Below are 23,416 nucleotides of genomic sequence, written 5' to 3' on the forward strand. Positions count from 1 at the left end.
TTCCTGCTACTTGCACTTTTAGATGAAAGGCTTTCATTACTTTGGGTAGGACAAGCACATGTGCATGTACTGCTTTTGTCTGCTAAAACCTCTATAGTGGCTTCCCTGCCATCGTTTTATACTCTAGGTTTATTTTATCTTTAGTGTCGAATCCAGCAGTGATGATTACAGTGCTCTGCATAGAAATGGGAGTGGAAGTTATTCAGGTGGAGAAATTGAAGAAGCTGGATCTGAAGTACTTTAATGCATAAGTAATACAAGTAACTAGGGTGGAAACCTGTTGAATATGAACAAATTGGGCTTTACAGCAGTGGTCATTGTAGCAAAATTCTCTTAAACACCGATACAGTTGCTGTATCTGCAAATCATTCATCTTTTAAGAAATTGTGAGAAAACATTTTCTACTCAGAAAAATTGTTATTGCTTTGTATTTTTATGCTTAAATTTTTGGCAATTCTTACTTGTGTAATTTTCAGACTTCAACTCTGTTTATGATGCAGATGGAAAGCTGTGTGCACGTAAGTGCTGCCATGTTTCTGCAAACTGGCCAGAGCTGCTGCTGGTGCATGGCTGGGATTTGCAGCATTCACATTGATGAACATGTGTGATGTAGAGCCCTTGGATACTGGGGACAGGTTGTCAAGCTTGTATTCAAAGCAGCATGCATGCAAAAGACCAGGAAAAAACATGCAGCAATAAACCCCCAAGCTATCTATAACCGTTTCAAATTTGGTTTGTAGCATTTCCAGAAAATAAAACCATTTCTTGCCAACTGCCATGTAAATATCACCTCATCTGTACCATTTCATGCATACAGACCAAATGTGCAGGAGTTCTGCTTTGCACTGAGTTACAAGACTGGTCAGAAGCCAAGGCAGGAAGTGATTATGGCTAAGGAGCTGATGCTGATTGAAAATGTGTGATGCTGTGGAGGAAATATCAGACAATAGAACCTCAGTCAGCCTGGAAATAGATTTAAAAACCAGCACATTAGGATGTAAACAGTCAAGACAACTGGGGCCAGCCTTTCTCCTAACAATCAGATCATTAGCAGTAGGAGCGTGCAGAATGATGTCCATGATTAAAGTGCAAGTGCAAAATCCATGAGCGTGTGCTCATCAATGCTAAACGGAAACAGCCTTCTTGCTCTTTGCCATGTTTCTTCTACGGGTTGTCCCAGCTCATCCTGGATACAAGAGTCAGGCATAAGTGCAGCTTAAATCTAGGAAGTGCAAATGGTCAAGGACTTAGAAAAGAAAGGCTTAAGATTATTTTGTGTAACTATAACAAGGTAGGATCACTCTCTGGAATTGCACATCTGATTTTCAAGAGAGCTTCTGTGAATAGTCATCAGCTCATATTCAATTAAAATTGTCAGGATCCAACTCTAATAAGAAATGGAACAGAGCAATTGTAATTTAAGTGATGATCATTATGTGAATGAAGGGGACAACTTCCTGATTTGTTTAGAGAACTAGTTTAACTTCTTGCATAATCAATCAAGCAATTTCTGATTTCACCATTTTACAAAAGCCCAGCCAATGCAGAAAGCAGTGAGAAAGACAAACATTAATATGTTTGTTATGTATCTGTTTCATTTATGAATAAGACATGTGCAATGTTTTATAACTACACTGTATGTGTCAATTTTGAGTTTGGTTCTAATTATACTTTTTCTGAGTTTCAACATCAAAGTACAGATGGTAGCAAAATGGACCTTAGCTAAAAGGGAATTACCAGGCTATCCTACTGTTAATGCCACTCTTCAACTTAGGTATGCCTGAGCAATGCCCTCCACTGTCTTGGGCCTTTGAGCAGCTGAGCGTTAGTTATGAAAGTACTGAAGTTTCCATGCTCTCTGCCATGGGCCACCTGAGCCTTAGTAACTTAATGAAACAACAAACCTCTAAGATGACAAAGCTTCTACTACAGGACTCAAAAAGGCCTAATCAGCGAAGATAATCTAGACATGGAGAAGTACAGCTGAGTTACAAAAGGCAGTGAGCAATTTCTTTCCCCTGCAGTTCTGGTACATATTTCTATCTGTTTTTTCCTGACTGCATTCCCAGAACATCGACACATCTTGTCTTCTATGTTCAAAATCAAAGTTGGTTTTTCTCACAGTGACTTAGGTCCACATGGCAAAATGAAACTGCAAGATTTCATTTAGAAATAAAGTTGGAAAGCAATACAGTCATTTAGAAAAGGAGATTAAAACTCAGCCCATTTTTAAAGTAACTGCTTCTTTGCCCAAAAAACAATGGGTAAACGTTAAGTCTTCACCCCGAAATATGTCCTTTTCTTAATGGAAGAAGACTTGGCTCCACTGTGGATACCAAGAAATTAACCAGGTTTTAAAACCCAGCTTCTTCAAAATACCAGTACATTCCCAGGATACAGCCCTGCAACTCTCGAAAATTAGAAGACAGCATAAAACAATTTGAGTAAATACAACACCTGGTTGAGTAGGTTGGTTGAAAAATTGTGTGGAAAAGGGAGCTGAAATATCCCATATCACTCAGAATTTCATGGTAAATAATTACTGTGGCTACCTAGCAGCTATGAAAGGACTGTTAACTTTGTACTGTGTTACTTTTGCCTTGTTGTGCTAAAACTCTGTAAGCATGATTCCATTTCATAAAAAGCCAGGAGGAGCATTTGAGTTGAATGGTAGCTGTGTATCCATTCCTGCAAAATGGAAGAGGCAAGAAGGGGACTGACAGCAATGTTCACATAAGCATCACAAGTGTTTATAAATGTGAAAGAGGAATTTTTGTTTACAAAGATGCCTAGACCTCTTTTACATAGAGATGCTGCTATAGATGTCTGGTAATAGGCCTCTGAGGTAGGAGCAGATTTTTTACTGTTTCTACAGTTAAAAAGAAGTGATGAGAAGATAAAAACTGAAAATTGTTCTTGTAATTTGCAATACACGGCTGTGTTCATAATGGTCCAAATTATCTCAAATAAAGCGTAGTACTTCAGAGCTGAGCCATTATGTAAGGGAAGATATTGGCATAGTAAGGACTATCCCACTTTGCAGGACTTGCATCAGCTTCTTCCCTCATCTGGAAACCCAGTTTGTAGCCTCAGGTGTGCACATGCACTCTGCATCACTAGCCAAGCACTAGCCAGCTGATTGACTGAGCCAGGCCAGTCTCTTACAGCACACCTGGGCAGTTACTGCAAATGGTTGAGTGTTTGAGTCATTCATCTGTAGCAGGCCAACAGCAGGGGAACAGGCAAGGTGCATCTGTGAGCACAGGAGAGCTCTAGAGAGTTCTATGAGCAGGGACAGGGTGGAAAGCCATGCCAAGAAAGGGAACAATAAAACAAAGCCATGTTCTAGATTGCAAAGTTTATTAAATATCAAGTTCAATTAAATACAGTGTAATAGCTTCACAAAAATGTATTAATATAAAAAGAAAGTGTCACAGCAGCATTTAATGTTTTTCTTACTACCTGTCAACTCAAGTCCTTGAAATAGTGGGCAAAACTCTAAAAGTCTTTCAGTCTTGATTCATCTCAGTACAATCATTCTTACTTTTCCAAAACTGGGACTTTCTTCTATACTCTGCTGGTGACTTTTGCAGATGGGAAATTACAACTCATATCTTAATTAAAAACTGGTAACTCCCTGAAATAAGTAAAACTACTTATATGGTTGCTATCTATTTTTCACCACATCTGGGCTACAGACACCATCTTCAGCTGCTAGCAGCAACAAAGGCTGGGTATCCAATCACAAAAGTTCTAGAGAGTACTGAGGTAAGTTGGTAATATTAATATTCCTTTTTTCCCCTTCCCACTGGAAGTTTTCAGGTGTACCACAAGTGTTTAAGCAAGAGCTGCCAAAGTCTGAAGCTGTAGCAATTTTTAATACAGAAACCAATACCATAGAGGTACTGAGTTTGAATATCCCTCATTATACTCAAGTGTATTCTGACAGTGACTGATCATGAGGCCAGGTTGCCCATGGAGGCTTTGGAGTTTCCATTTTTAAGTAATTAAAAAACCAATACAGATCTGGGAAACTACCTAAGTGTGGTCCTGGAGCAGGAGGGCTAGAACAAATAGCCTTCAGGGGTCCCTTCCAAGCTCACTCATTCTGTGATACAAAATAAAAATACCAAAAAGACCATAAAACAAGTCTTGGCACTACTATACACTCAGTAATTTTAAACCTATGTTGCATAAAGTGACAACAATGTAAAGTGCTCTTTTCTCCAGCTTGAACATCACTATAAGTTAATTAGCAGAAATTAGTCACTGCATCAGGGCTGAAGCACTGGGCTCAAAGCACATCAAATGATGTCCTAAGCACTGAAGTAACACTGGAGAACTTAAAACCACATTGAGCGAAAGGATTAAACAGAACAAAGGGAATGCTTTTGTAAAAACACAGAACATGAGTGGAACAACATAATGCAGCTACTGTAAAAGGAAACATTTGACAGTTTAATCAAGCTCAAGAATCCAGACCAGTCAATCTCCTGGTCAGAAAAAATGGACGTGGTTCTTAATGTGAGCGCAAAAGAAGCTAGCTAGGCAGAAAAAACCCAACAGATGAGTGCACTGTGCTTGACATCCATTTAACAGACTTAGAGTTTATTCAGAATAAAATAAACAAGTTTTCACATCCAAGGTGGGGAGAAAGAAAACTACAGATGCTCTATAAAAGCAAAAAATGTCCACAGTCTTTCTACAGCATTTCATTCAAATCATGTATTGCTCTGCAAAGGTGATCCTGGTCCACATGAAGGTTTTTTGAAGATCCAGCACATCCAGTTTCAAGATCAGCAGTGGCTGATGGGAAAAGAGACAACAGTCCTTATGTTACTTTTACAGCAGACAGGGCAAATTAAGGTACTAAAAGAACATTTTACACGACACAGAAGTTTGCAAACTGGAATGAGACTTCAAAATTCCCAAGGACAACTAACAAGGGAAGAGCTGGGCAAAAAGGAAGAAACACATTTTCTGCACATTTGCTTATCAGTCAACAGCATTTGTAAAACTAATGACAGATGTTCTGGAGGCTACACAGTGAACATCTGGGACTCCACCATGACTCCAGTGGCCCTTAACAGTGCCATTAACATAGCTCCTGCAGAGCTCTTCAGCCTCAAGTCTTTGCTTTCCTTAAACATTCAAAGCTGTTCTTTATTGGAACACTACAACTACATAGCTGCAGTCCCTGCAAAGCAGAGACTCTGGAGGACCAGCTACCCTGAAGCAGGTGGATTTCCTCTTTGGACGCCTGGCCTCAAATTGCAGAGGGTGTTTTATGCCCCATGTTGCAAGCACTGAACGTTTGCCTAAACACTACTGAACAATCTTTTCCTGAAGGAATGTTGTCTTTTTTCCCTGATCAAGTACTTCTTACTTATTCAAAACAAGACTGCCAACACCTAGGCTACAAAGACAAGCCATGAAACATAGCAAGAAAAATCAAGATCTAACAGCAGAGAACATGTATGGTATGGTTTAGTACTGAATGCAATCCATGTACAGGAAAGGAAGGGATGGCTGAAATCTATAAAGATCTATAAAAATCTGGGGGCTTCTTTGATGTTTTTGCTGGAAATTAACTCTAGTGAGGGGCAACTTTATCTTCAACCAAGTGTTTCTGTTTGAGACAGTGGATGAATTTTCTTTTTGTTTTTTTCTAGGTAAGTGCATAACATTCTATGCAGTATTTTGGGAAGCAGGAACTTCTCAAATTCAAGTCTAAACTGGACAGCTAGCAGAAAAACATCTCTGTGCTTAGCAGAGAAGTTGAAAATAATGGCTTGAAAGCTGTCAAGACAGAAAGTCACCTTTTTCCTTAAAAACACTCCTAATGTAATGACACATTACCTTCTTTCAGTTCCTTAGTGATTTTTTCATCCAGTTCCTGACGTACCTAGAATTACACAAAAAATATACAGTTAAGACATAATATGACTCAAATGTAACTGCTAGAACTCGTAAAATATTCTTACACCCCAGAAACAACATGATAAAACCCAAAAGTATCATGGCAAATGGAGATGATGGCCTGTGATGGGCAAGAAGATGCCAAAGGCCTTGGACCACGTGAGCTGTGTGGAAAGGCTGAGAGAGCTGTGCCTGTTTTTTTCCTGGAGTAGACAAAGCTCAGGTGAACTTGTCTGCTGTGTGTATTAACTACCAGGAGGGTGGAGTAACAGAGATGGAGCCAAACTCTTCTCAGTGGTGCCAGAAGAACAACTGCCCACAAGCCTCAAGTATTTTTCAAGCATGGACAAGCAGCAGTAAAATCCTGGGGAAAGGGATCCCCCTAGAACATGAAATGACACATGGGTAGTGGATGGAAGCAGGAAATCTAAGGCCTAGACCAAAATATGACCTAAAGCAGCACTAATCCTGAGCAAAGCTGCAGTAGTTGAGCTGTTGCAAGAAAGCACTTTCCCTGATTTAAGAAGCTTTCACAATAACCAGAAGGTCCACACGGCCCTCTGCAAGGTGCTGATGAATCAAGAGAAGAAAAAGGTCTTGTTTGCCTCTTATTTATTCCAGTAACCTTTTTTGTGATTCTCATCCCTGCCTGAGAAAGAGAAATAGGTGGAAATAAAGCCAAGACATGGATTTCTCTGAAAAGGCATGAAAAGGCCTTTGCATGAAAAGACACCTTCGAGGACTCTGACAGTCTCCACTGTCCTCCTGCCCCCTCTGGAGAAGGCCTGAAGTACCAAGTCCTGAACAAAAGGCCCAGAGCCAAAGCTGACCTACAGATGAAATTTCCAACCAGATGTTACCTATATATATTTGCTCGTGAACAAAGCATTGTTACGTGTGCATTTATTGGCAGAACATGTATTTACCTTTCCGAATTTAGAAACTGGATGAGGCCACATCTGGCCTAACCAGGGCTATAGGATCAAAGACAACTCCCTTGGTTCCTCCTTGAGCCAGGCTCTGGAAGAAAGCCAAGGAAGATGAAGTGTCACATTATGCCAGCTTGTTTGTTTAACTAACAACTAGTTAAACTTGTTTAATTAACAACTAGTTAGGGCTAGTGTCACAGCAAAGTTGGGAGAGCCTGGTGGCCTGCAAGGTGGATGCACCACAGGAATTCCCAGAACCTTGATTCTCCAATCCTTCACTGTGACACCTTCCCCCCAGAGCTGAGGTGTCTCAGACTGGGATGATGGCAAAGTATTGGGGTAACTGATGATGTATCTTTCTTTATCACTACAGGCATTCTTTCGTAATAATCATTAAGTGCATTGCTTTTCATTTCTAATGATTATATGCTTTGACTAGCTTAGCATATCCTTCCAGAATTCTCTGCACTTTTACTGCAGAATTTTAGTGAATTCCACTGTTCCTCAAGCTGGTGTCTGTGCCCTGAGCAGGTACCTCTCACTGCTTAGCTCTTCAGGCAGTAACATCCTGGGTCACTTGCAGCAGTCACCATCTCAGGAGTTCTGTTCCAGGAAGCGATGTTGACGTACTGCTTATCCACGGAGCTTCATGTGCACAGAGTGAGCTAGACCCTCTAAGTCTCCATGAGATGATAGGAACTGAACTTCAGAGCAGTACTGCTACTGCACACACAACTGCTGTTGATACCCAGAACTTTCTGACTGTCAGAACAAGCAAGGGCAGCAAAGAGACTTCTCCTCTAGTATAATTAAGTTCCATGAGAAGAGATTAAATCCATACATACGGTGCCATCTTACAGAAGCTGAACTACCACAGAAGCCATAACTTCACAAAGACATAAAGCATAGAACTACTCAGCAGCACGTCACTCTTTCACTCAGAGAAAGCAGCAACTCCCAAGCATTTCCAGCTTTAGGCCAATGGGAATGCATCAGTAAGTTTGTATCAAATCCGAGCAGCATAAAAAGACAAAACATTTCCAGTAGCACTCAAGGTTAAACAGTACAGACTACAAACCTTGTCACATCTCTGGCTGCAGAGAAGAGAGAGAAGAATTTTGATTAAGGAGCTTAAGAAGACAGAAAAAGAGCCTGAAGTTCAAAGGTCTTCAGTGAGACACAAGAACATGGCCTACCTGTACATGAGACAAGGCAAAAAGCTCACAATAGAAAGACCACTAAAATACAAGCGGGCAGATGGAAAATGAAATAGAAAATGAACAGAAGTTGAGAGAGAGTGTAGGGAGCTGAAATTCCCCTTGTCACATTCTGTAGGTAAACTGGTTTCATAAATCCACTGATTCACACTGGTTGCAGCTAGCAGAGTTCGCTATTCTTTCCCACAACAAGACACCCACATTCACTTGCACCAGCCTTTGGCACAGTAGTTAGGATTGAAGCATGACAGTTTGGAAATATAACAAGTGGCACGAGTCCCAAAATCTTCTTGCAATACTTGCAGCAGACAGACATCCCCTGCCTTGGGCTATACACTGAAGACCCATCTTTCAAATTCTGGTACACAGACACTAACAGTACTTCCTGTTTATGACTTGGAGAAGGAAGACCAGGTTTTAAGACTTTCCTGAACACACTGAACATTGAGGTACTTGAGGCTACAGGTGGTGCCATGTCAGTCTCAGCTGCTCCCTAAGTGGTAATTTCAGGAAGACTTATCACAATAGAATGTGCAGCTCAATTTAGTATAAGGGGGGATAAATTCACAGCAGGAAATCTTAGTCCTAGACACCAGACTTCTCCTTTGATTTAGAGAAATCTGGCATGCTGAAAGTCCCATATTAAGAGAACCTGGCTGAATTGGTAAGAAGTTTTCTGTGGATATAGCAGTTGACTCACCCTTATTCAAGGAAGAAAACTTCAGAGTTTGATACATTATTAGAGTTCAAACGGAATCCTAAGAAGACAAACTGTGTATACTAGGAGAGTGAATTATCCTCAGCTCCTCTAGTGACAACAAACTAAAAGTCTCCACAAGTTATGATCAAGAGCAGAGAGAACTTCAGTGGACTAGGTCCTACCAACAAACTGCACTGGGAAGGAAAAATGTTTGTACAGAAGAAAGCCCCCAAATTAAGAAGCAAATCCCCTCTGGACATCAGTAATTGAAGACTGGGAAAATGTCATACATAATTGTTCAACAACTTCGTTGAGAGAATGCTCAGAGTTGTGAGACACACATGTTCTGGATGCTGTTGAAGTCAGGACACTGAGAGGGAACAGTATCACCATTCTTAGATCTAATGCAGACTTAGAATCAGCTCAGACATTTTCCACAAGTGGATTTGGAAGCATTTTTCACAAAACACTGAAGAGGTCTATATAGCAGTTTGAACTTTACATCTGTATTTATTAGCAGCTGTATAAAAGAATGAGCCACGAAATAGCCTGGAGAAACATAAAACTTCTGTAATTAAATTTCTCTACTTAAGGGAAGGCAGCAAACCCCTGAAGGTGTCTATCTTGATACTGACAAAACTTGGAGATTCTCAGGGAGTTCCAATGTCTTCTGGAAAATGAAAATGAAAAGCACTGCCTGAAAACTGTGGCTGTAATTGAGTTTTACGAAGCATTGGGTACTTCCACTTTCTTTCCATTCACTGTTTTCCTTGCTCTTCTTCAAAAAAGGCACAACTGTTAAGCCTTTCATTTTAAACTAGGGCAGCTCTTTTGCCTAGAAGAGGAATGGTTTCCTCTTTTGCCTTTTTCTTAGTATCTTGCTCCCATCTCTTGGTTCTTCCTTTCTCTCTCTTGTTCTGTGCTCCTGACTCCTCCTGGTCTCCTCTTTTTTTCCCTTTCGCAGTGGGTCCCTGAATTTTCCTTCCTTTGTGTTCTGCACTGAAGTGTAAGAGCAAAGTTATGCCATCCATTCTTATCATCCTATTTTTGAAGCATTCTTTTGTTGGTATTAACATACTAAAGCAAGTTTAATGAAGAAACTGCTGGACTGAAGATCAAGGAAGAAGAAGAAAAGTGTCTCAGAAGTCTGACTGGATTTGTCATTCAACGTGATGTTAGCCATTTTAAACAAGTTAACAAAATCATACATTGGAATTCCATGTTGAGCTCAGCTGGGAACTCCCTATGCCACAGTACTCCTTGTCAGTTTCTCTTGTGAAAAGAATGTCATGACACAGTTCACTGCTTTGACTTAAATACTTTATGGTCTTTGACCCCCTTGAAAATTTTTACAACCCTGATGACCAAAAGTCTTCAGCCTTACATTGTACAGCTGTGTACTGTTTTAAGGATTAGCAGTTGCTTTGGCCCATTAGACAATACGGACCAATAAATGGATTTTAACTTCGGGCTAAAAAGGACAACCTTGCATACTGCCACTCTCCAGCAGGAGTCGAGAATGGTATTTCAAAATGCTTACCTTGGCCACAAAGGCTGCAACCCTGTTTCTTGTGGATAATGTGTTCTCAGTTGGGCTGAGGAAGCTTTCTCCTAGACTGAGACTTCTGTTGAGCCCCAAATGGCTGCCAAGATGCCCCAGTGCAGTGGAATAGAGAACTGGAGTTGCAGCCAGACCTCCACTGACAATGCTGCTCGTGATTAACGATTTGTTTTTATGCCGCTCCCGGAGGAGCTTAGCATTGGCTTCCTCAAGTCTCTCGTTAGCTCTGAAACATTCCAAAGCACACAAACAGTTACCTTTGGTAGTAACACTTTCCCAATTTGACTTCTGAGATGAAGAGCCTCCAAAAATAGCACATCATTTGACCTGAGCTTTTTGGAGGGCCTGTTTCTAAGACGTCACACCAGGTGCAAGGAGCAGCGTCATCAACACTTAGGACTGCTCAGCATGAGGGCTTCAAAGCCTTCTGTGAAAGCCATGTGTTTACATAGCTTCTTCTGGAAGGCACCAGCATAACAAGGGCTGGTCCCCTTCCCAAGGGAAGCTCAAAGCTCAGAGCCACTGCTTAAACAGAAGCTGAAAAAGATTTCTATTTTTCCTTCACAGAACAGAAATCTGTTCTGAGAAGCCTACCCTTATTCAAGCAATAAAAGACATGAAATACATTTTTTCTGTTGTACAGAGGATGAGATTACAGAGACTGGCAAAAAAACCTGCCAAAAACACCATCAACTTTACAAATATCCTGTTAATGCCATGATCAGTTGTGCTCCTGCTGAAACACTGAAGAGAAATGAAGGCTTGCCGAACAGGAAGGCTCTTACAGTACTTTTCCCACGAACACACCATCATAGGTTTTCAATGCTGGCTAGGTGCAGAACAGGAATTATCAAGAAATATGTGTGAGGAAAAAGGAGGTTCTTATTACCAGTCCAAAAAAACGCACAGACTTACCTTTCCAGTTTCTTTGCTAGGCATCGTCTAGTTTTCACTTCCTCCAGATACAGCTCCTTGTACTTTTCCACTTCTGCCTGTGCACATTCTTTTGGAAAAGTACTGTCTTGTTGAGTGTTTTTTATCTTGTCCAATTCACATTCAAGATCTCTAATTCTGTCTTTTAGCTGGTTTCTCAGAGAAGCATGATGACTTGCTCTGATGTGTTCTAGTCTGTCCTGGGAGGCTGCCTGTGCCTGAAAGAGACAGTGCACCTTCAACCACCACAAGGAAAAAGAGAACTCTCCCCACCTGTCAATTTTATGTACCCAAGTTCAAGGGCCCAGCTTGGCTCAGAGAGGTAGCTGTGCCTCCTCACTACCATCAGCAATCAAGGCAGAACCCTGAGCTGCTACTGTAAGTAATTCTTTTCACTCAGGATGAAGCCCAAATCAGTACTACTATTCAAAGCTACTAATGAAAGGGCACTATCTCTGTAGGACAGGGCATGGAGAACAGGGCAGGATTCCTCAAAGACCTTAGCAGGATGCCTCCTCTCCTCCTGATCCCCAAAGGTGCAACTTCAGTCACTTACTTTCTGAGTACAAGGACAAAACCGGACCTGTAGGTCTGGCTGTTGACAGCTGGAAGATTCAAAACCTCTTCAAGTACAAACAGTGGGAAGCACAGCAGCAGAGACAGCCTCAAGCACTGCAAAATGGAAACCTACCTTTGGCAAGATTTTGATTCAGAGAGCTGCTAGCACATCAAACAGAGTAAGAGCACTCCTGCCCAACCATATACCCTTCTAACACTGCCCTTTAGCACAGATACAAGTGCAGCACTAACACACAGAATGAGGCACCCAAAGCAAAACACTAAAAAATGATGGCCACAACCAAAGACTACAGAGTACCTACAGACACGTCAAAGTCACTCACTTGCAAAAACAGATTGACTTCTTGTAGTTTTTGTCTTATTTCTTGGCCTGCTCGTTCATCAACCTCTCTTTTATACTGTTCTATTTGGCTGTGATCCACCATGTTAGTCTCCAAGTGACGCTGGAGTTTTGCCATCTCTTCTTTCAGCTGGCATTTGCTCTTCTCCAGTTTTTCACAGTTCCCTTGCAGGGCAGACAGCTCTTCTCGCAGGTCCCGGTTTTGTGCTTCTAGCTGCATGCTTTTTTTAGACTCCATGTCCAGCTGCTGGGAAAGTTCAGCAACCTGTACAGGGGGGAAAAAAAAAACCAACCAACCTCAAAGGCATCTAAAAGCAGTGAATTCTGTTAAAATCACTACAGAGGTTGTCCATGGAGACTGTATTTATCATGTGTACATTCAATGAGAAACTTAAATGTAACTGGGCTCTTCTTTTCCAACAAGATCAACCTTCACATCATTTGTGATAGGATGGGAACCTGAGGAATCCTTTCACAGTTCTTAATGCAAAAATGCTATTAGCTTCTGGACTAAGAAAGAGTCACTGCAAAGGCAGTAACTGATTCTACAATGATGCCTTCTAAAGCTGAGTGAAATGCTGCTTCTCTAGCAACGAATCTGAGTAATGGGTGGAGAAATATATAAAGTTTACATGCTACTACTGAACAACCAGAGCAACCTCAAAAACATCTCTGGCAACAATACTTCTGGGTCCCCATGCCAAGATGGACTGAAACACCTACCTGTGAGCAGTAAGTTACAGCACTTCTCCTATGTCATCTCTCCTCATCGTACCCTGCGCAGCAACAACTTTTCAGGAAAGGAAAGTCCCAACTGCCTCTGGTTGAACTTGAGACAGGGCTCAAGGTTTGTTCTTGAATTACACTCCTCTTTTCCAGAGAAGGAACCCATCTGTCAGACTTGGGTGATGCTGCCACAGCCTCACACTGCAGCCAGGCCTGAGCTGAGGCCCACTGCTCTCAGCCCTGACCCTCACCCTTGCACATGATGTGCTGGTAGGATGGCAGAACTGCCCGGCCTGAGGATCTGCACTCTTGGCTGACCCTGCTTGCTGTCACAAGACCTGTTCTGTTCTTGGTGACTGCCTGTGAGACAGCTCCCTAGCCCATGAGGTCATGGACCCTGCCAGCCTTGCTGCCACTCTTGGCTTGCCCTTCCTCTGCAGGACAGTCTGCCTCTTACTGTGCCATTGAAGATGCTGCTTTGCACTTATGGATTGCATCTTCACCCATAATGATAACTACATCAGTATTAGTTACAGTTACCTGTTTCTCTAACGGTACAAAAAGCACTGAGAGAGATCAATCAAATCTAAAATACAGCCAAGGAAAGAAAATCATCAACATGATAAGAAATGCAGAGAAAGCTTCACACAGGTTTGAAAAAAAAGTAACACTACAATCAAACAAACCCCAAATTAAGAGAACTCACCTTTGTTCTCAATCTATCAACTTCAGTGACCATTTCAGAATATCTGCTCTTCATTTCTCCCTTCAAATTAAGCTGGGACTCCACTTCTCTCTCCTCATACACCCTTATTTTTTTTGTAGCTCTACTGAGAAGTCTCTTCAACCTATACAGATCAGTTTAGAAAACAATGAAACACAGGAATAAGCAACCTTTCCTATATGCTCTCAAGTAAGGAGTGAAGACATAGCTTTCTTCACCTTTAACATACTTGATAGTACCAGGAACTGCTGAGAAAAGACCTGCTCTTCCTGTGCCACAAATCACCTGGGCATCCAAATTTCAGCTGAAAAGATGAAGACTTCCTTCCCCACCCCTAGAGAACTGCAGGGCAACTTGGACTGACAATTCCTCTTGCACCTCTCAGTAAGTATAGGCTCATGCACAGATACACCTTGCAGGAACTAATATGAGACTCCAGTTGGCTCACAATGTATGTATGCCTATTCTTACATCACAGTTCAATAAAGCTGGACTTCTGTTCAGGGATATCTCTTCACCAATCAAAAAGGCATACCTCTTAAAGTCTTTCTGCAATTCTAAGTTTCTTCTCATTTCTTGGTCCAGACGGAGTTCCACCGGGCGTTTTAACTCTATCAGTTTCTTCACTTTCTTTTTTTCACTCTCACACTTTCAAAACAGGAAAGACACATGACACACAAAATGTAAGAACAACAACTATGTTCTCTAGCATTCTCCACAGAGAAGCTGCAGTCTACCTCCATCTGTTAGCCAAGTTTCACATAAGGTTTCACAGTAAACTGGCCAATACTGAAGAACAAAAATAGATGCCTCCACTGAAACAAAGGTAGAAGAGATGCTGGACTACTTTCATGAGTTCTCAAATCATAGCAAAGATTATGTAGGTATGCTCATCATGGAAGAATACAAATAAATCTAAAGTTTTTATCGATCAGCAGGAAGAGGATTTGATCTTGGAATTTGATCTCTGGGAATTTTTTCAATATACTATTTCCTTCCACCTCTTCTTTGTGGCTACTTATTTATGTGCTAGCTGCTTTGTACTTCCTTTATTCCTCTATGGATGAGGAGGGAAAGACTGCCCCTTCAAAACTGTCAGTTATTTCTTGTTTCCCAAGCACTAGTTCATTTCCCCAGAATTCTTTCAGTACGTTTTTCTGCAAGGCTTTTAAGCATCCACTACCCAGAAAACATACTGCTGTTCTCCATGCACTGCACTGGAAAAATTAAATACTTCAACCCTGCCCAGAAAACAAAGGGGTCAGAAGATGGGCAGAAGGAATCCAAGAAAGAAGTGGGGAACTGCAGCCCTGCTTCATGTGCTCAACGGATGGAAACCATAAACCAATAAAAAAATGCTCTTTATGTAAGAACTCAGCCAAAAGGTTTGTGTAGTTCTCTCAGGTACTGGCTTAGGTCTCTGGAGAATTTTCTGGATTTACCTGTTCAAAGAGATCTGCCTTTTCCCTGTCAAGTTGAGCAACACGCTCTTCAAGGCTGGATCTTGACTTAAACTGCTCTTCCCACATGCTCTGCAAGTCCTTTGATGTCAGAGCCATATTCTGCTTTTGCACCTGTAAAAGCAACAATGGCAGAAGAAAAAACTAAGGTGATCATAAAGAAAACATTGCAACAGAAGGCTGTAACTTAAATGGAAAGTCTCTCCTCTCCCCATTCAACGTCTATCATTAATGGTAATGTGGAATGTAAAACACAGCTTGGGAAACATAACCAAGATGAGAAATTGAAGATGGCAAAAAGAATGAATGCTATAAGGATGGTGAGATGAGGTTGAACTTTGGGGAATAACAAACATGCACACAAAATCACCCTGTAGCTTCTCCCAAAGGTTCTCCAGAGCTCATGACATACTTTCTAATGTATTCATTTCTAGAGCCCACCACAGAATATACCCTACCCTCATGGCTTCTTTAACAGCTGTACATCTCCTGAGAGCAAGAAAATGTTTTGAAATTGACAACGGTATTGATGGTTCTGTCTAAAGGGACAAAGATTTGCCAAATAGATGCATTTGAATTGAACAGAACTTGCTGATTCAGTTCAAGTAAAAAGACTGGAAGTTGACTAGTTGCATTAAGTAGCATTTTTTAAGGAAAAAAATAGAAAATTACAAAAGAAAAAAGGAAAAAACAAGAGATGTTTACTGGCTACAGAAAGTGACAAAACACTTAGCATAGTCTCAGATAAAAAAAATCCTTAGGGTGTATGACTTTCTCAAGTCCTTACAGAGGAAGTAAAACACTGGGCCTGACGACAAAACCTCACATGGCCTCAAGACAAAATTTAAAATCTAATATGGGTCTGTCAAGTCCAGTCTCCTCTCTCAGCTTTCATCCACAGATCTCCAAGCTGTCCACAACACCCATTCAATCAGTCATCTGCTATGGCTGAGAGGCAGCTAAGCATAAGCAGCCACTTGCTCACTCCCTGCAGGTGGGATGGGGAAGAGAATTCATCAGATGAATCACACTGATGAACACAACTATCTTCCGCACCACAACATATACAAAACACAGCAGTAGAAAAATGAGGCAGTTTACAACCTTTTCCCCTGAGGGTGCCTTGCCCTAAAGCCAGATGGGCATTTAACAGCTGTCTGCTTACACAGCCCATATGATCTTTCCATCAATTACCGACACACAAAAAATTCAAAGACTAAAAGTCATTCACAGAAGCCTGTCATGTACCTGCTTGTGGTGGTCTTCTGCAGCTGCCTGTGCTGTCTGTAAGTTCATTATCAAGTCTTCCAGGCGGTTATGAACCTATAGAAACATTACAAGAAGCAAGAAGGCACACTATGACTTTCTAGACTGAAGTTACACCTCACTGACAAAAGTATTACACAACCTCTTCACCTCTTTATTCCTACACTATTTACACCCAGCAACAACAATCAAAACAGCTTTAGTCTGATGCCACTGTAAAATTGTTAGCAATCATCACCTCGGTCATTTGGTGCACTTGGGGGGAGAGAGAGGGAGAGAAAAGACCACGTGGTAACTTGGAAATCATGCCCTATTATCAAAGTGGAAGGATTTTTGACTGCCTTCCCACTTCTCTTGACAGTCTAAGTACATCACAAAATTTGATTATCACATGCAGTGATTTTATAAATACCTTCAGCTGTAATTGACAACTACGGTCATAACAAGAACCCTAGTTCACTGGCTACAATATTAAAAACAACAACAATAAAAAATATCTCTTAATTCAGGCCACAGATGTAGTCCTTATCTGAGCTAAAATTAACCACTGTGTAGAAGCAGTGGTAAATTCCAAGGCTAACACTGAGTTTTGTAGATAACACAGGCAGTCCTCTTCACTGTTTCATGAGAACAGACAGACAGCAAGTAGCCAAAGGAAAAGAAATTCTGTACAGCAAAAGCTCTGGGACATGTAATTTTGTTTCAGTCTGATGAGGTCAGCCAGGTCTCTGGCATAATACACCCCGTGGTTGTGGCATCAATATACTCAGTTAACTTGAATACCTTAAATGAAACACATCCCAGTCCCCAAAGCAGCCATCTGATGTTATGAAGGGTCTAAAGCAGACAATAGCTACACCAGTGTATTCCTGTCAAATCCTTACCTTTTAGAGTGTTTGCTATAGCACAGGAAGATTTTCAAAACTGGATGGCTGGGAAGTAGAGCAGACTGCTTTCTGAGCAGCCTCCATTCAGAAAAATGCAGGAACTGAGCTTCCCTTGGCTCTCCAGGAAAACCTCACCATAACATTTCCCCACAGAAATAGGTAACTAGGCTCAGAAGTCACCAAAAAGGAAATTTATGAGTATCTTACTGAAGCAGAAGCTTGCAGGTCTCTCTGCAGGGTTTCAATCCTGTTGCTTTGTTGCTGGACGGTGGCTTCCAATTTGGTGTTTTCAATTTCAAGGCTTTAAAAGAAATACAGGTCTTATTATAAAAATCTGCCAGAGCACAGATTCCAACAGATGACTGTAAAATAACAAAATACAAGAACATCCTTCAAAATCTTAATTATTTGCTGTGATGAAACAAGACTACCAATCTCTGCTGTGGTTTCCAGCCAATCCCTGCAAGTGACAGATACCTCGCCCCACTGTGTTCTCTTACTGTTGCACGTGTTCTTCCAGTTGTTTTATAGTAGTGTTAGTTTCAGAAGATGCCAACAGCTGGTCCTGCAGTTTCTGGGCAGAAGCTGTTGCTTCTCTTTCCTTATCATCCAAGGCAGTCTTCAAGTCACGAACACAACACTCAGACTGAAGATATTTTTCTTCCACCTCCCGCAACTGTGAAATCACACAAAGAATGCACAGTTGTCAGGTGAGCTTTTATACAGAGGAGTCAGCAGCTGCCCAAGGATTCATGTGCTGCTGGTATCTGCCCTACCTTTGCCCAAAAAACTGTAATTGTCTCAAGTACTTTTAAAGCTTTGCTTCTACTAGTAAATGAACACAAGCTGTGCTGCTTTGCCATCTTTTACAGCAGCCTCTCCCATGGAGAGCAATTCACGGATTCATCAATCCATGATTTTCCTAAACACTGACACTGCCGCTCTGACCCTTTTGGTGACTTAGGATGCTCTTTGCATTCACTTGTTTGCTGATTGTGAAAACATGAATTAAGAAGTTCATCTGTCTGTAGTGACTGCTGAAGTCCCTCATAAGGATCAGATTTTAAATCTTCCTTTTAGAACTCCAAGGCCTCTATATGTCCATACCTTGGAAAAACACTGTGAAAGGTGATCCCTAACTCGGAAATACTTTACCTCCCTTGCAGGAAAACCACTTAAGAATGGAAAATTATAACAGTGCCAAATAAGGGGTGAAAATGCAGAGTAAGTTACAAAAACAGTCAGAATTTGATGTGCTACCTCATGACAGGTCAGGGTGGGGCAAAGGGAAAAGCAGGACAGCATAAAAACAGCCAAACACAGCAGTCCAGTGCTTTACTGCTCTTCAGAAATCAGACAATTTACTTGACTAAAAGGCAACAAGACATAAATACAGACACAAATTTATTGTGAAAAGCACTTTTGAAAATAAAATTTTGTCCACGTAAGGACATAACGTCCACATATCAAAGACATGGACACCAAGTTCATAAAACAATGCAATTGATTCCCACATCACTAAATCTATCCTGTTGCATTTTTTTCCTGGGGTTTTAGGACCTACTTTCAATAACCACTCTAAGATTTATTCATACAATTACAGACACTATGTACCTTGGTTTTAGCCTTTTCCAATTCCTTTTGCAAGCGCAGCTTGTCTTCCTCCAGGTCACTGCGGTAGCGCGTAGTAACTTCCAGTGAAGCTTCTGACATAGATTGCTTTTTCAGAGCATCAGCAAGCTCCTGCTGCAGCTGTCTGATCATGCCCTAATGAAACAATTAAATGAGCATGAATAAAGTTGTGAGAACATAAAAAATGCCTTTACTTTCACTTATTTGATTTTTTGATTATGGAGTTAGACTTATCTTCGGAATGAACTCAAGTGAAATTGTCTGTCACCGGCACGCATATACACAATCACCTCTCTATCCTTCTCAGCTGAGCACCCCTAAACTGTCAGCAGCTGTTCATGAGGATTGTGGTTTCCTAATACATAAAAAAGACTCAGATATTGTTCTACTTGAAACTATGCATAAGCACACACTGCAATTGTGGGAATTTTTCTAACAAAATCCAAAGAAATCTGTTATGATGCAAGAGCCATAATCTGACTGCAGATACTACTTTGTTGACCAAAGGCAGGACTTGGTATCACATCATTCTTTGTTCTATTCCTACATTTTACAAATATAATTAAATGAATACCTATATCTAAAAGCTCTTTTTAGATATACTTTAAGAATATGTTGAATCACATCTTCTTACAGCTGTCTTAATGTTTTAGAGTAACAACTGCCTTTATACTGATATATTAGGTTTCCTAAAATCTGGATAGTTCATACAGTTACATAAATGTACAGAGGGAACCTGCTGTTTTGGTATGAAGAATACACAGCAATTCACAGATTAAAATGACTGACAATATTGCTGGAGTTCTCTCCCCACACACACCTTACAGTAACCGACAAAGAATAAAGCAGTTATGTCACACATGCCTGTATTCATCTCACTCCAAGATTCCAGACTTGTTAGGAAGAAGGAAGTGTAATTTAAAATCACTATTTGAATCATTAAGGGAGGCAAACCGTACAGCAGTGTGTCTAAATATTGACTTTTATTAGTTCCTATTGTCTAGAAAGTAAGGGAGATTAAACAAAATAGGTAAGGCAATTTTTAAGTCATTACTCTACCTGAATTTACCAGAATATGCTATCATTACAGAATACCCTATCTACTCCTAGGAACACAGATAATGATGCATTCTCCAGGCATCCTTAGAGCCCCCAGAATATTCATAAATTAACACCTGGACACTATAATACTCTTCAATTTTGATAGCAACTTAGGGAGAAGCAACATTTTTCCTCTGTAAGAACTTAATATATTAAGTCCATCTCACACAATTCACTCATCTGCATCTTCATTTCTCAACCTCCACATTCTTCCTTTTACATCACTCTTGTGTCAGCAGCACAATACTTTAAAAAAATCATCAAATATCTAAAATAATTCTATAGGGCAAAAAATGGACTAAAGAAAAGAGATGAAAGAAGTTCTAGAGAAGAATCACCTTTCTTGATCAAAGCACACTTGGATACCTTTGCTCTGCTCTCTGCTCAGATCCAAGCAGTAACATCCCATTTACCAAAACCTTACCACAATTTCAAGAGAAACACAACAAATCAGAATAAACCATCATCATCTGGTCCCATGCATATGGCTTATAATTAATCCACTTTAGAAACAAAATAATTGCAAAAACTGGAAAACTTGAAATTACTCTAAGTCTGTATTTTACCTCTCTCTCTATTTTGTCAGTCTCGTATTTGAAGACTTGCTCTCTTAAATCAATACACTTGGCATTTAATTCCTTGTTTCTCTCTTCCACTAGGTAAACTTGCTTTTCAGTATCAGCTCTGAGTTTGTTGAAAATATCATTAAACCGATCTTGCACATCATTCACTACTTTTTCTTTGATGATCCCCTTGTTCTGCAGGTCTTCCAGCTGCTGACGGAGCAAAAGGTTTTCACTCTGGAGCTGGGCTAATCGCTCCTGCATGGATTCCTGCTTTATTGTAAGTTTGTTGACTTGGTCTTTCTCAAGTTGTCGAGCATGATCATATTCCTTTGCCTGACACTGCGTTTGACTTAATTCTTTTTGTGCCATTTCTAAAAACAGTGTTTTTTCTCTGAGAGTTTGTTTTAACTGATGAAGCTCATTTTCTAGACTGTTAGCTTTGCTTTCAGCTTTACTCAGCTGCTGGGACAAGCTCTTGTTGGCTTCTCGCACATCTGAGAGGTCATGATGGAGCTTGTCTTGCAAGCGAAGCCATTCATCACGTTCCCTCTGAAATGCTCGCTCCACATCACTTTTAGATGACTGGTGACGTTCAAGCTCTTGAACAGTACTGTTCAAGCGGGAACGAAATGATTCAATTTCTGTCTCTAGTCTGTCTTTGCTTTCTTTTGTCTGCTCAAGTTTGGAAGTTAGCATTGCAGATTCTGTCTTTAGTAAGTTCAGTTGTCCATTGTACTGAAAAACTGTTTGTGTTAAGGCCTCCTCATTCAGCTTAAGTTCTTTTTGGAGATCTTCATTTTTTTCCTTCAAAGTCTCATTTTCCTCTAAATATTTTCCTTCTTCCTCCCGGTGCCTAAGTCTTATTTGATCAAGTTCTAGTCTTAGCATGGCAATCTCATCTTGCAGTAACTGATTTTTGTACAACAGATCCTTTTCTCTCTCAGTGTCGGATTCCTGAATGAGAGGGAACATGAATAAATATCCGGGTGAGAAATAAATCTACAAAATCACTTCAGCATTAAACTGGATTTTAACATTTCTAACATTGCAACATGACTTCAAAGATGAGAGTAAAATTTCAGATAAGGCATAAGCTACTCTATGAACCAGTTCATGTGCCCAATGCAGGCACAGAATCAAAGTGTAATATATTCATAAATAAACATACCAAATACATAATGCCATTTTTTTCCATAAACTAGAGAGTATATAATAAAATTATTTAAAATGTTTCAGGTATAAAGTATTTTATTATAAAATTACAGTGGTTTCTTGTGTGTGCATGCCTTTAAAATATTCCCTTTTAGATTAGTTTAGCTGTCTTACCAATCTGGTAAAATCTCTGTTTACCAGAGGTAAAATCTCTGTTTACCAGGCTAAAAAGGCTATTTTCCTTTTTAAATGTCTTCTTAACACTTTTTTTAGCATTACTGAAAGTTTGCTATACAGTGAATCATCCCTGGAATGCATGAGTCTTGTGTAGTGCCTGTTTAGTATACAATTTTTTTTCCATGCAAACATATTCACCCTATATTTATTGGGAAACATAGCCAAGAACAAATCATTCTTCTAAGAATTTCAGATTCTTAGTAAATTCAGTAAACTTTTCAAGACTTTTTTCATTTAATAGTGTTTATGATTGCTTATTCTCCTTCAATTATTCTGATTAGTATTGAGAGTTTAATTCACTGCTGACCTTTCTTCATATAATATGTGGAGGGGGGAAAGAACTTCATACTTTGAGTTTGATAAGGGAATAAATAATTAAAAAAACCCAAGTGCTGGGAACACAGAGTGTCAAACAACTTCCTTCCTGGTCAGTCTGGATGTAGGTAGCTAGGTGTTTCCCTGTGAGAAACCTTAAAAAGTGATGATAAAATGCCAAGGAAATAAAAACAAGACAGTTTAAAAAACGGTGTAAAGAGTGTTTTCTTTTAGCTTTCTTGAACCTGCAGTGTAAGTACATACAGCACCGATACAGAACTTTTAAAAGGCAAAAGGAAAAGCAGAAGGGGTATTTGCACAGTAAAATTACACTGGTAAACTGTAAATAATCCATCAGGAAGCAGAAAAAATATCTAAGTTACAATAAAACTTTATAGCAAACATAGTGAAATTTAGTTAATTAGAAAAAATTCTGCTTACATCTGAACTTTTTCCTACAGTTCTTCTTGTCTCTTCTTCTAGTTCCTTTTGTCTCCAAAGGTGGTTGTTCAAAATGCCTTCTTGCAGGGCTCTGGCACTCTTTTCCTGAGAGAGCTGTCTCTGTGTTTCATCACGCTCCTCTTCAACCTATAATAATACAATTCAATTACTTGCACCTTCAGAAAAATCAAAGCTAGCAATATTACCCTACTCTCCCTTTTATTTTTGTAAATATTTTTGCTTTCCACAGCTACAATAATCCATCTATAAATTTCAATTTTCTTCTGAAAAATTAAGAAGAAATACAGAATGGTTTGTAATAATTGAGAAAAGTAACTCAAGCTTTGAAATACAAACAGAAAAAAGGAACAGACTACTTGGAAACCAGCTGTTGAAAAATCTGGCAAAAGTTATCCAATGCCTCTTCCATGAACAAAGTACTACCTCTTCTTCAGGCATACTGGAATACAACACCAATTAAGAAGAAGCAGAAATAAGGTAAGTGTTTAAGTCATTATCTAATATACCTGTTTGAGGAGCTTTCTCAGGGTTACCAACTCCATTTCTAAATTCCTGGATTGTAACTCAAGTTGCTGTTTCTCCTCCATCTCTTTACAATATTCCTCTTCTTTCCTTCTGAGTTTTTCTCTTGTTTTCTCATACAGTGTTTCTGCTCTGAGCCTCTTTTCTTCTTCTTGTTTCAAAGTAAACCTGGGATTTAACAATATAAC

At 40.1% G+C, this 23,416-nt stretch overlaps 1 protein-coding gene across 1 annotated transcript in view; it reads right to left on the reverse strand.

Moving 5' to 3' along the window:
- Window positions 1-4,105: 4,105 nt before the first annotated feature.
- The window catches only part of ANKRD26 (ankyrin repeat domain containing 26), a 48,791-nt gene continuing 29,480 nt past the window's right edge, over window positions 4,106-23,416 (reverse strand). The window contains exons 24-38 of the mRNA XM_056516327.1: window positions 23,213-23,396; window positions 22,686-22,832; window positions 20,541-21,494; window positions 18,856-19,008; window positions 17,742-17,917; window positions 17,449-17,542; window positions 16,337-16,411; window positions 15,071-15,202; window positions 14,164-14,276; window positions 13,611-13,752; window positions 12,162-12,443; window positions 11,242-11,477; window positions 10,306-10,552; window positions 5,860-5,905; window positions 4,106-4,806 (exon numbers count right to left, since the gene is read on the reverse strand). Coding sequence (XP_056372302.1) covers window positions 4,703-4,806; window positions 5,860-5,905; window positions 10,306-10,552; window positions 11,242-11,477; window positions 12,162-12,443; window positions 13,611-13,752; window positions 14,164-14,276; window positions 15,071-15,202; window positions 16,337-16,411; window positions 17,449-17,542; window positions 17,742-17,917; window positions 18,856-19,008; window positions 20,541-21,494; window positions 22,686-22,832; window positions 23,213-23,396 — 3,085 coding nt within the window. The 3' untranslated portion in view covers window positions 4,106-4,702. The remainder of the gene's footprint in view (window positions 4,807-5,859; window positions 5,906-10,305; window positions 10,553-11,241; window positions 11,478-12,161; window positions 12,444-13,610; window positions 13,753-14,163; window positions 14,277-15,070; window positions 15,203-16,336; window positions 16,412-17,448; window positions 17,543-17,741; window positions 17,918-18,855; window positions 19,009-20,540; window positions 21,495-22,685; window positions 22,833-23,212; window positions 23,397-23,416) is intronic.

Source organism: Oenanthe melanoleuca, chromosome 1A (genome assembly GCF_029582105.1).
Source record: "Oenanthe melanoleuca isolate GR-GAL-2019-014 chromosome 1A, OMel1.0, whole genome shotgun sequence".
NCBI lineage: Eukaryota > Metazoa > Chordata > Aves > Passeriformes > Muscicapidae > Oenanthe > Oenanthe melanoleuca.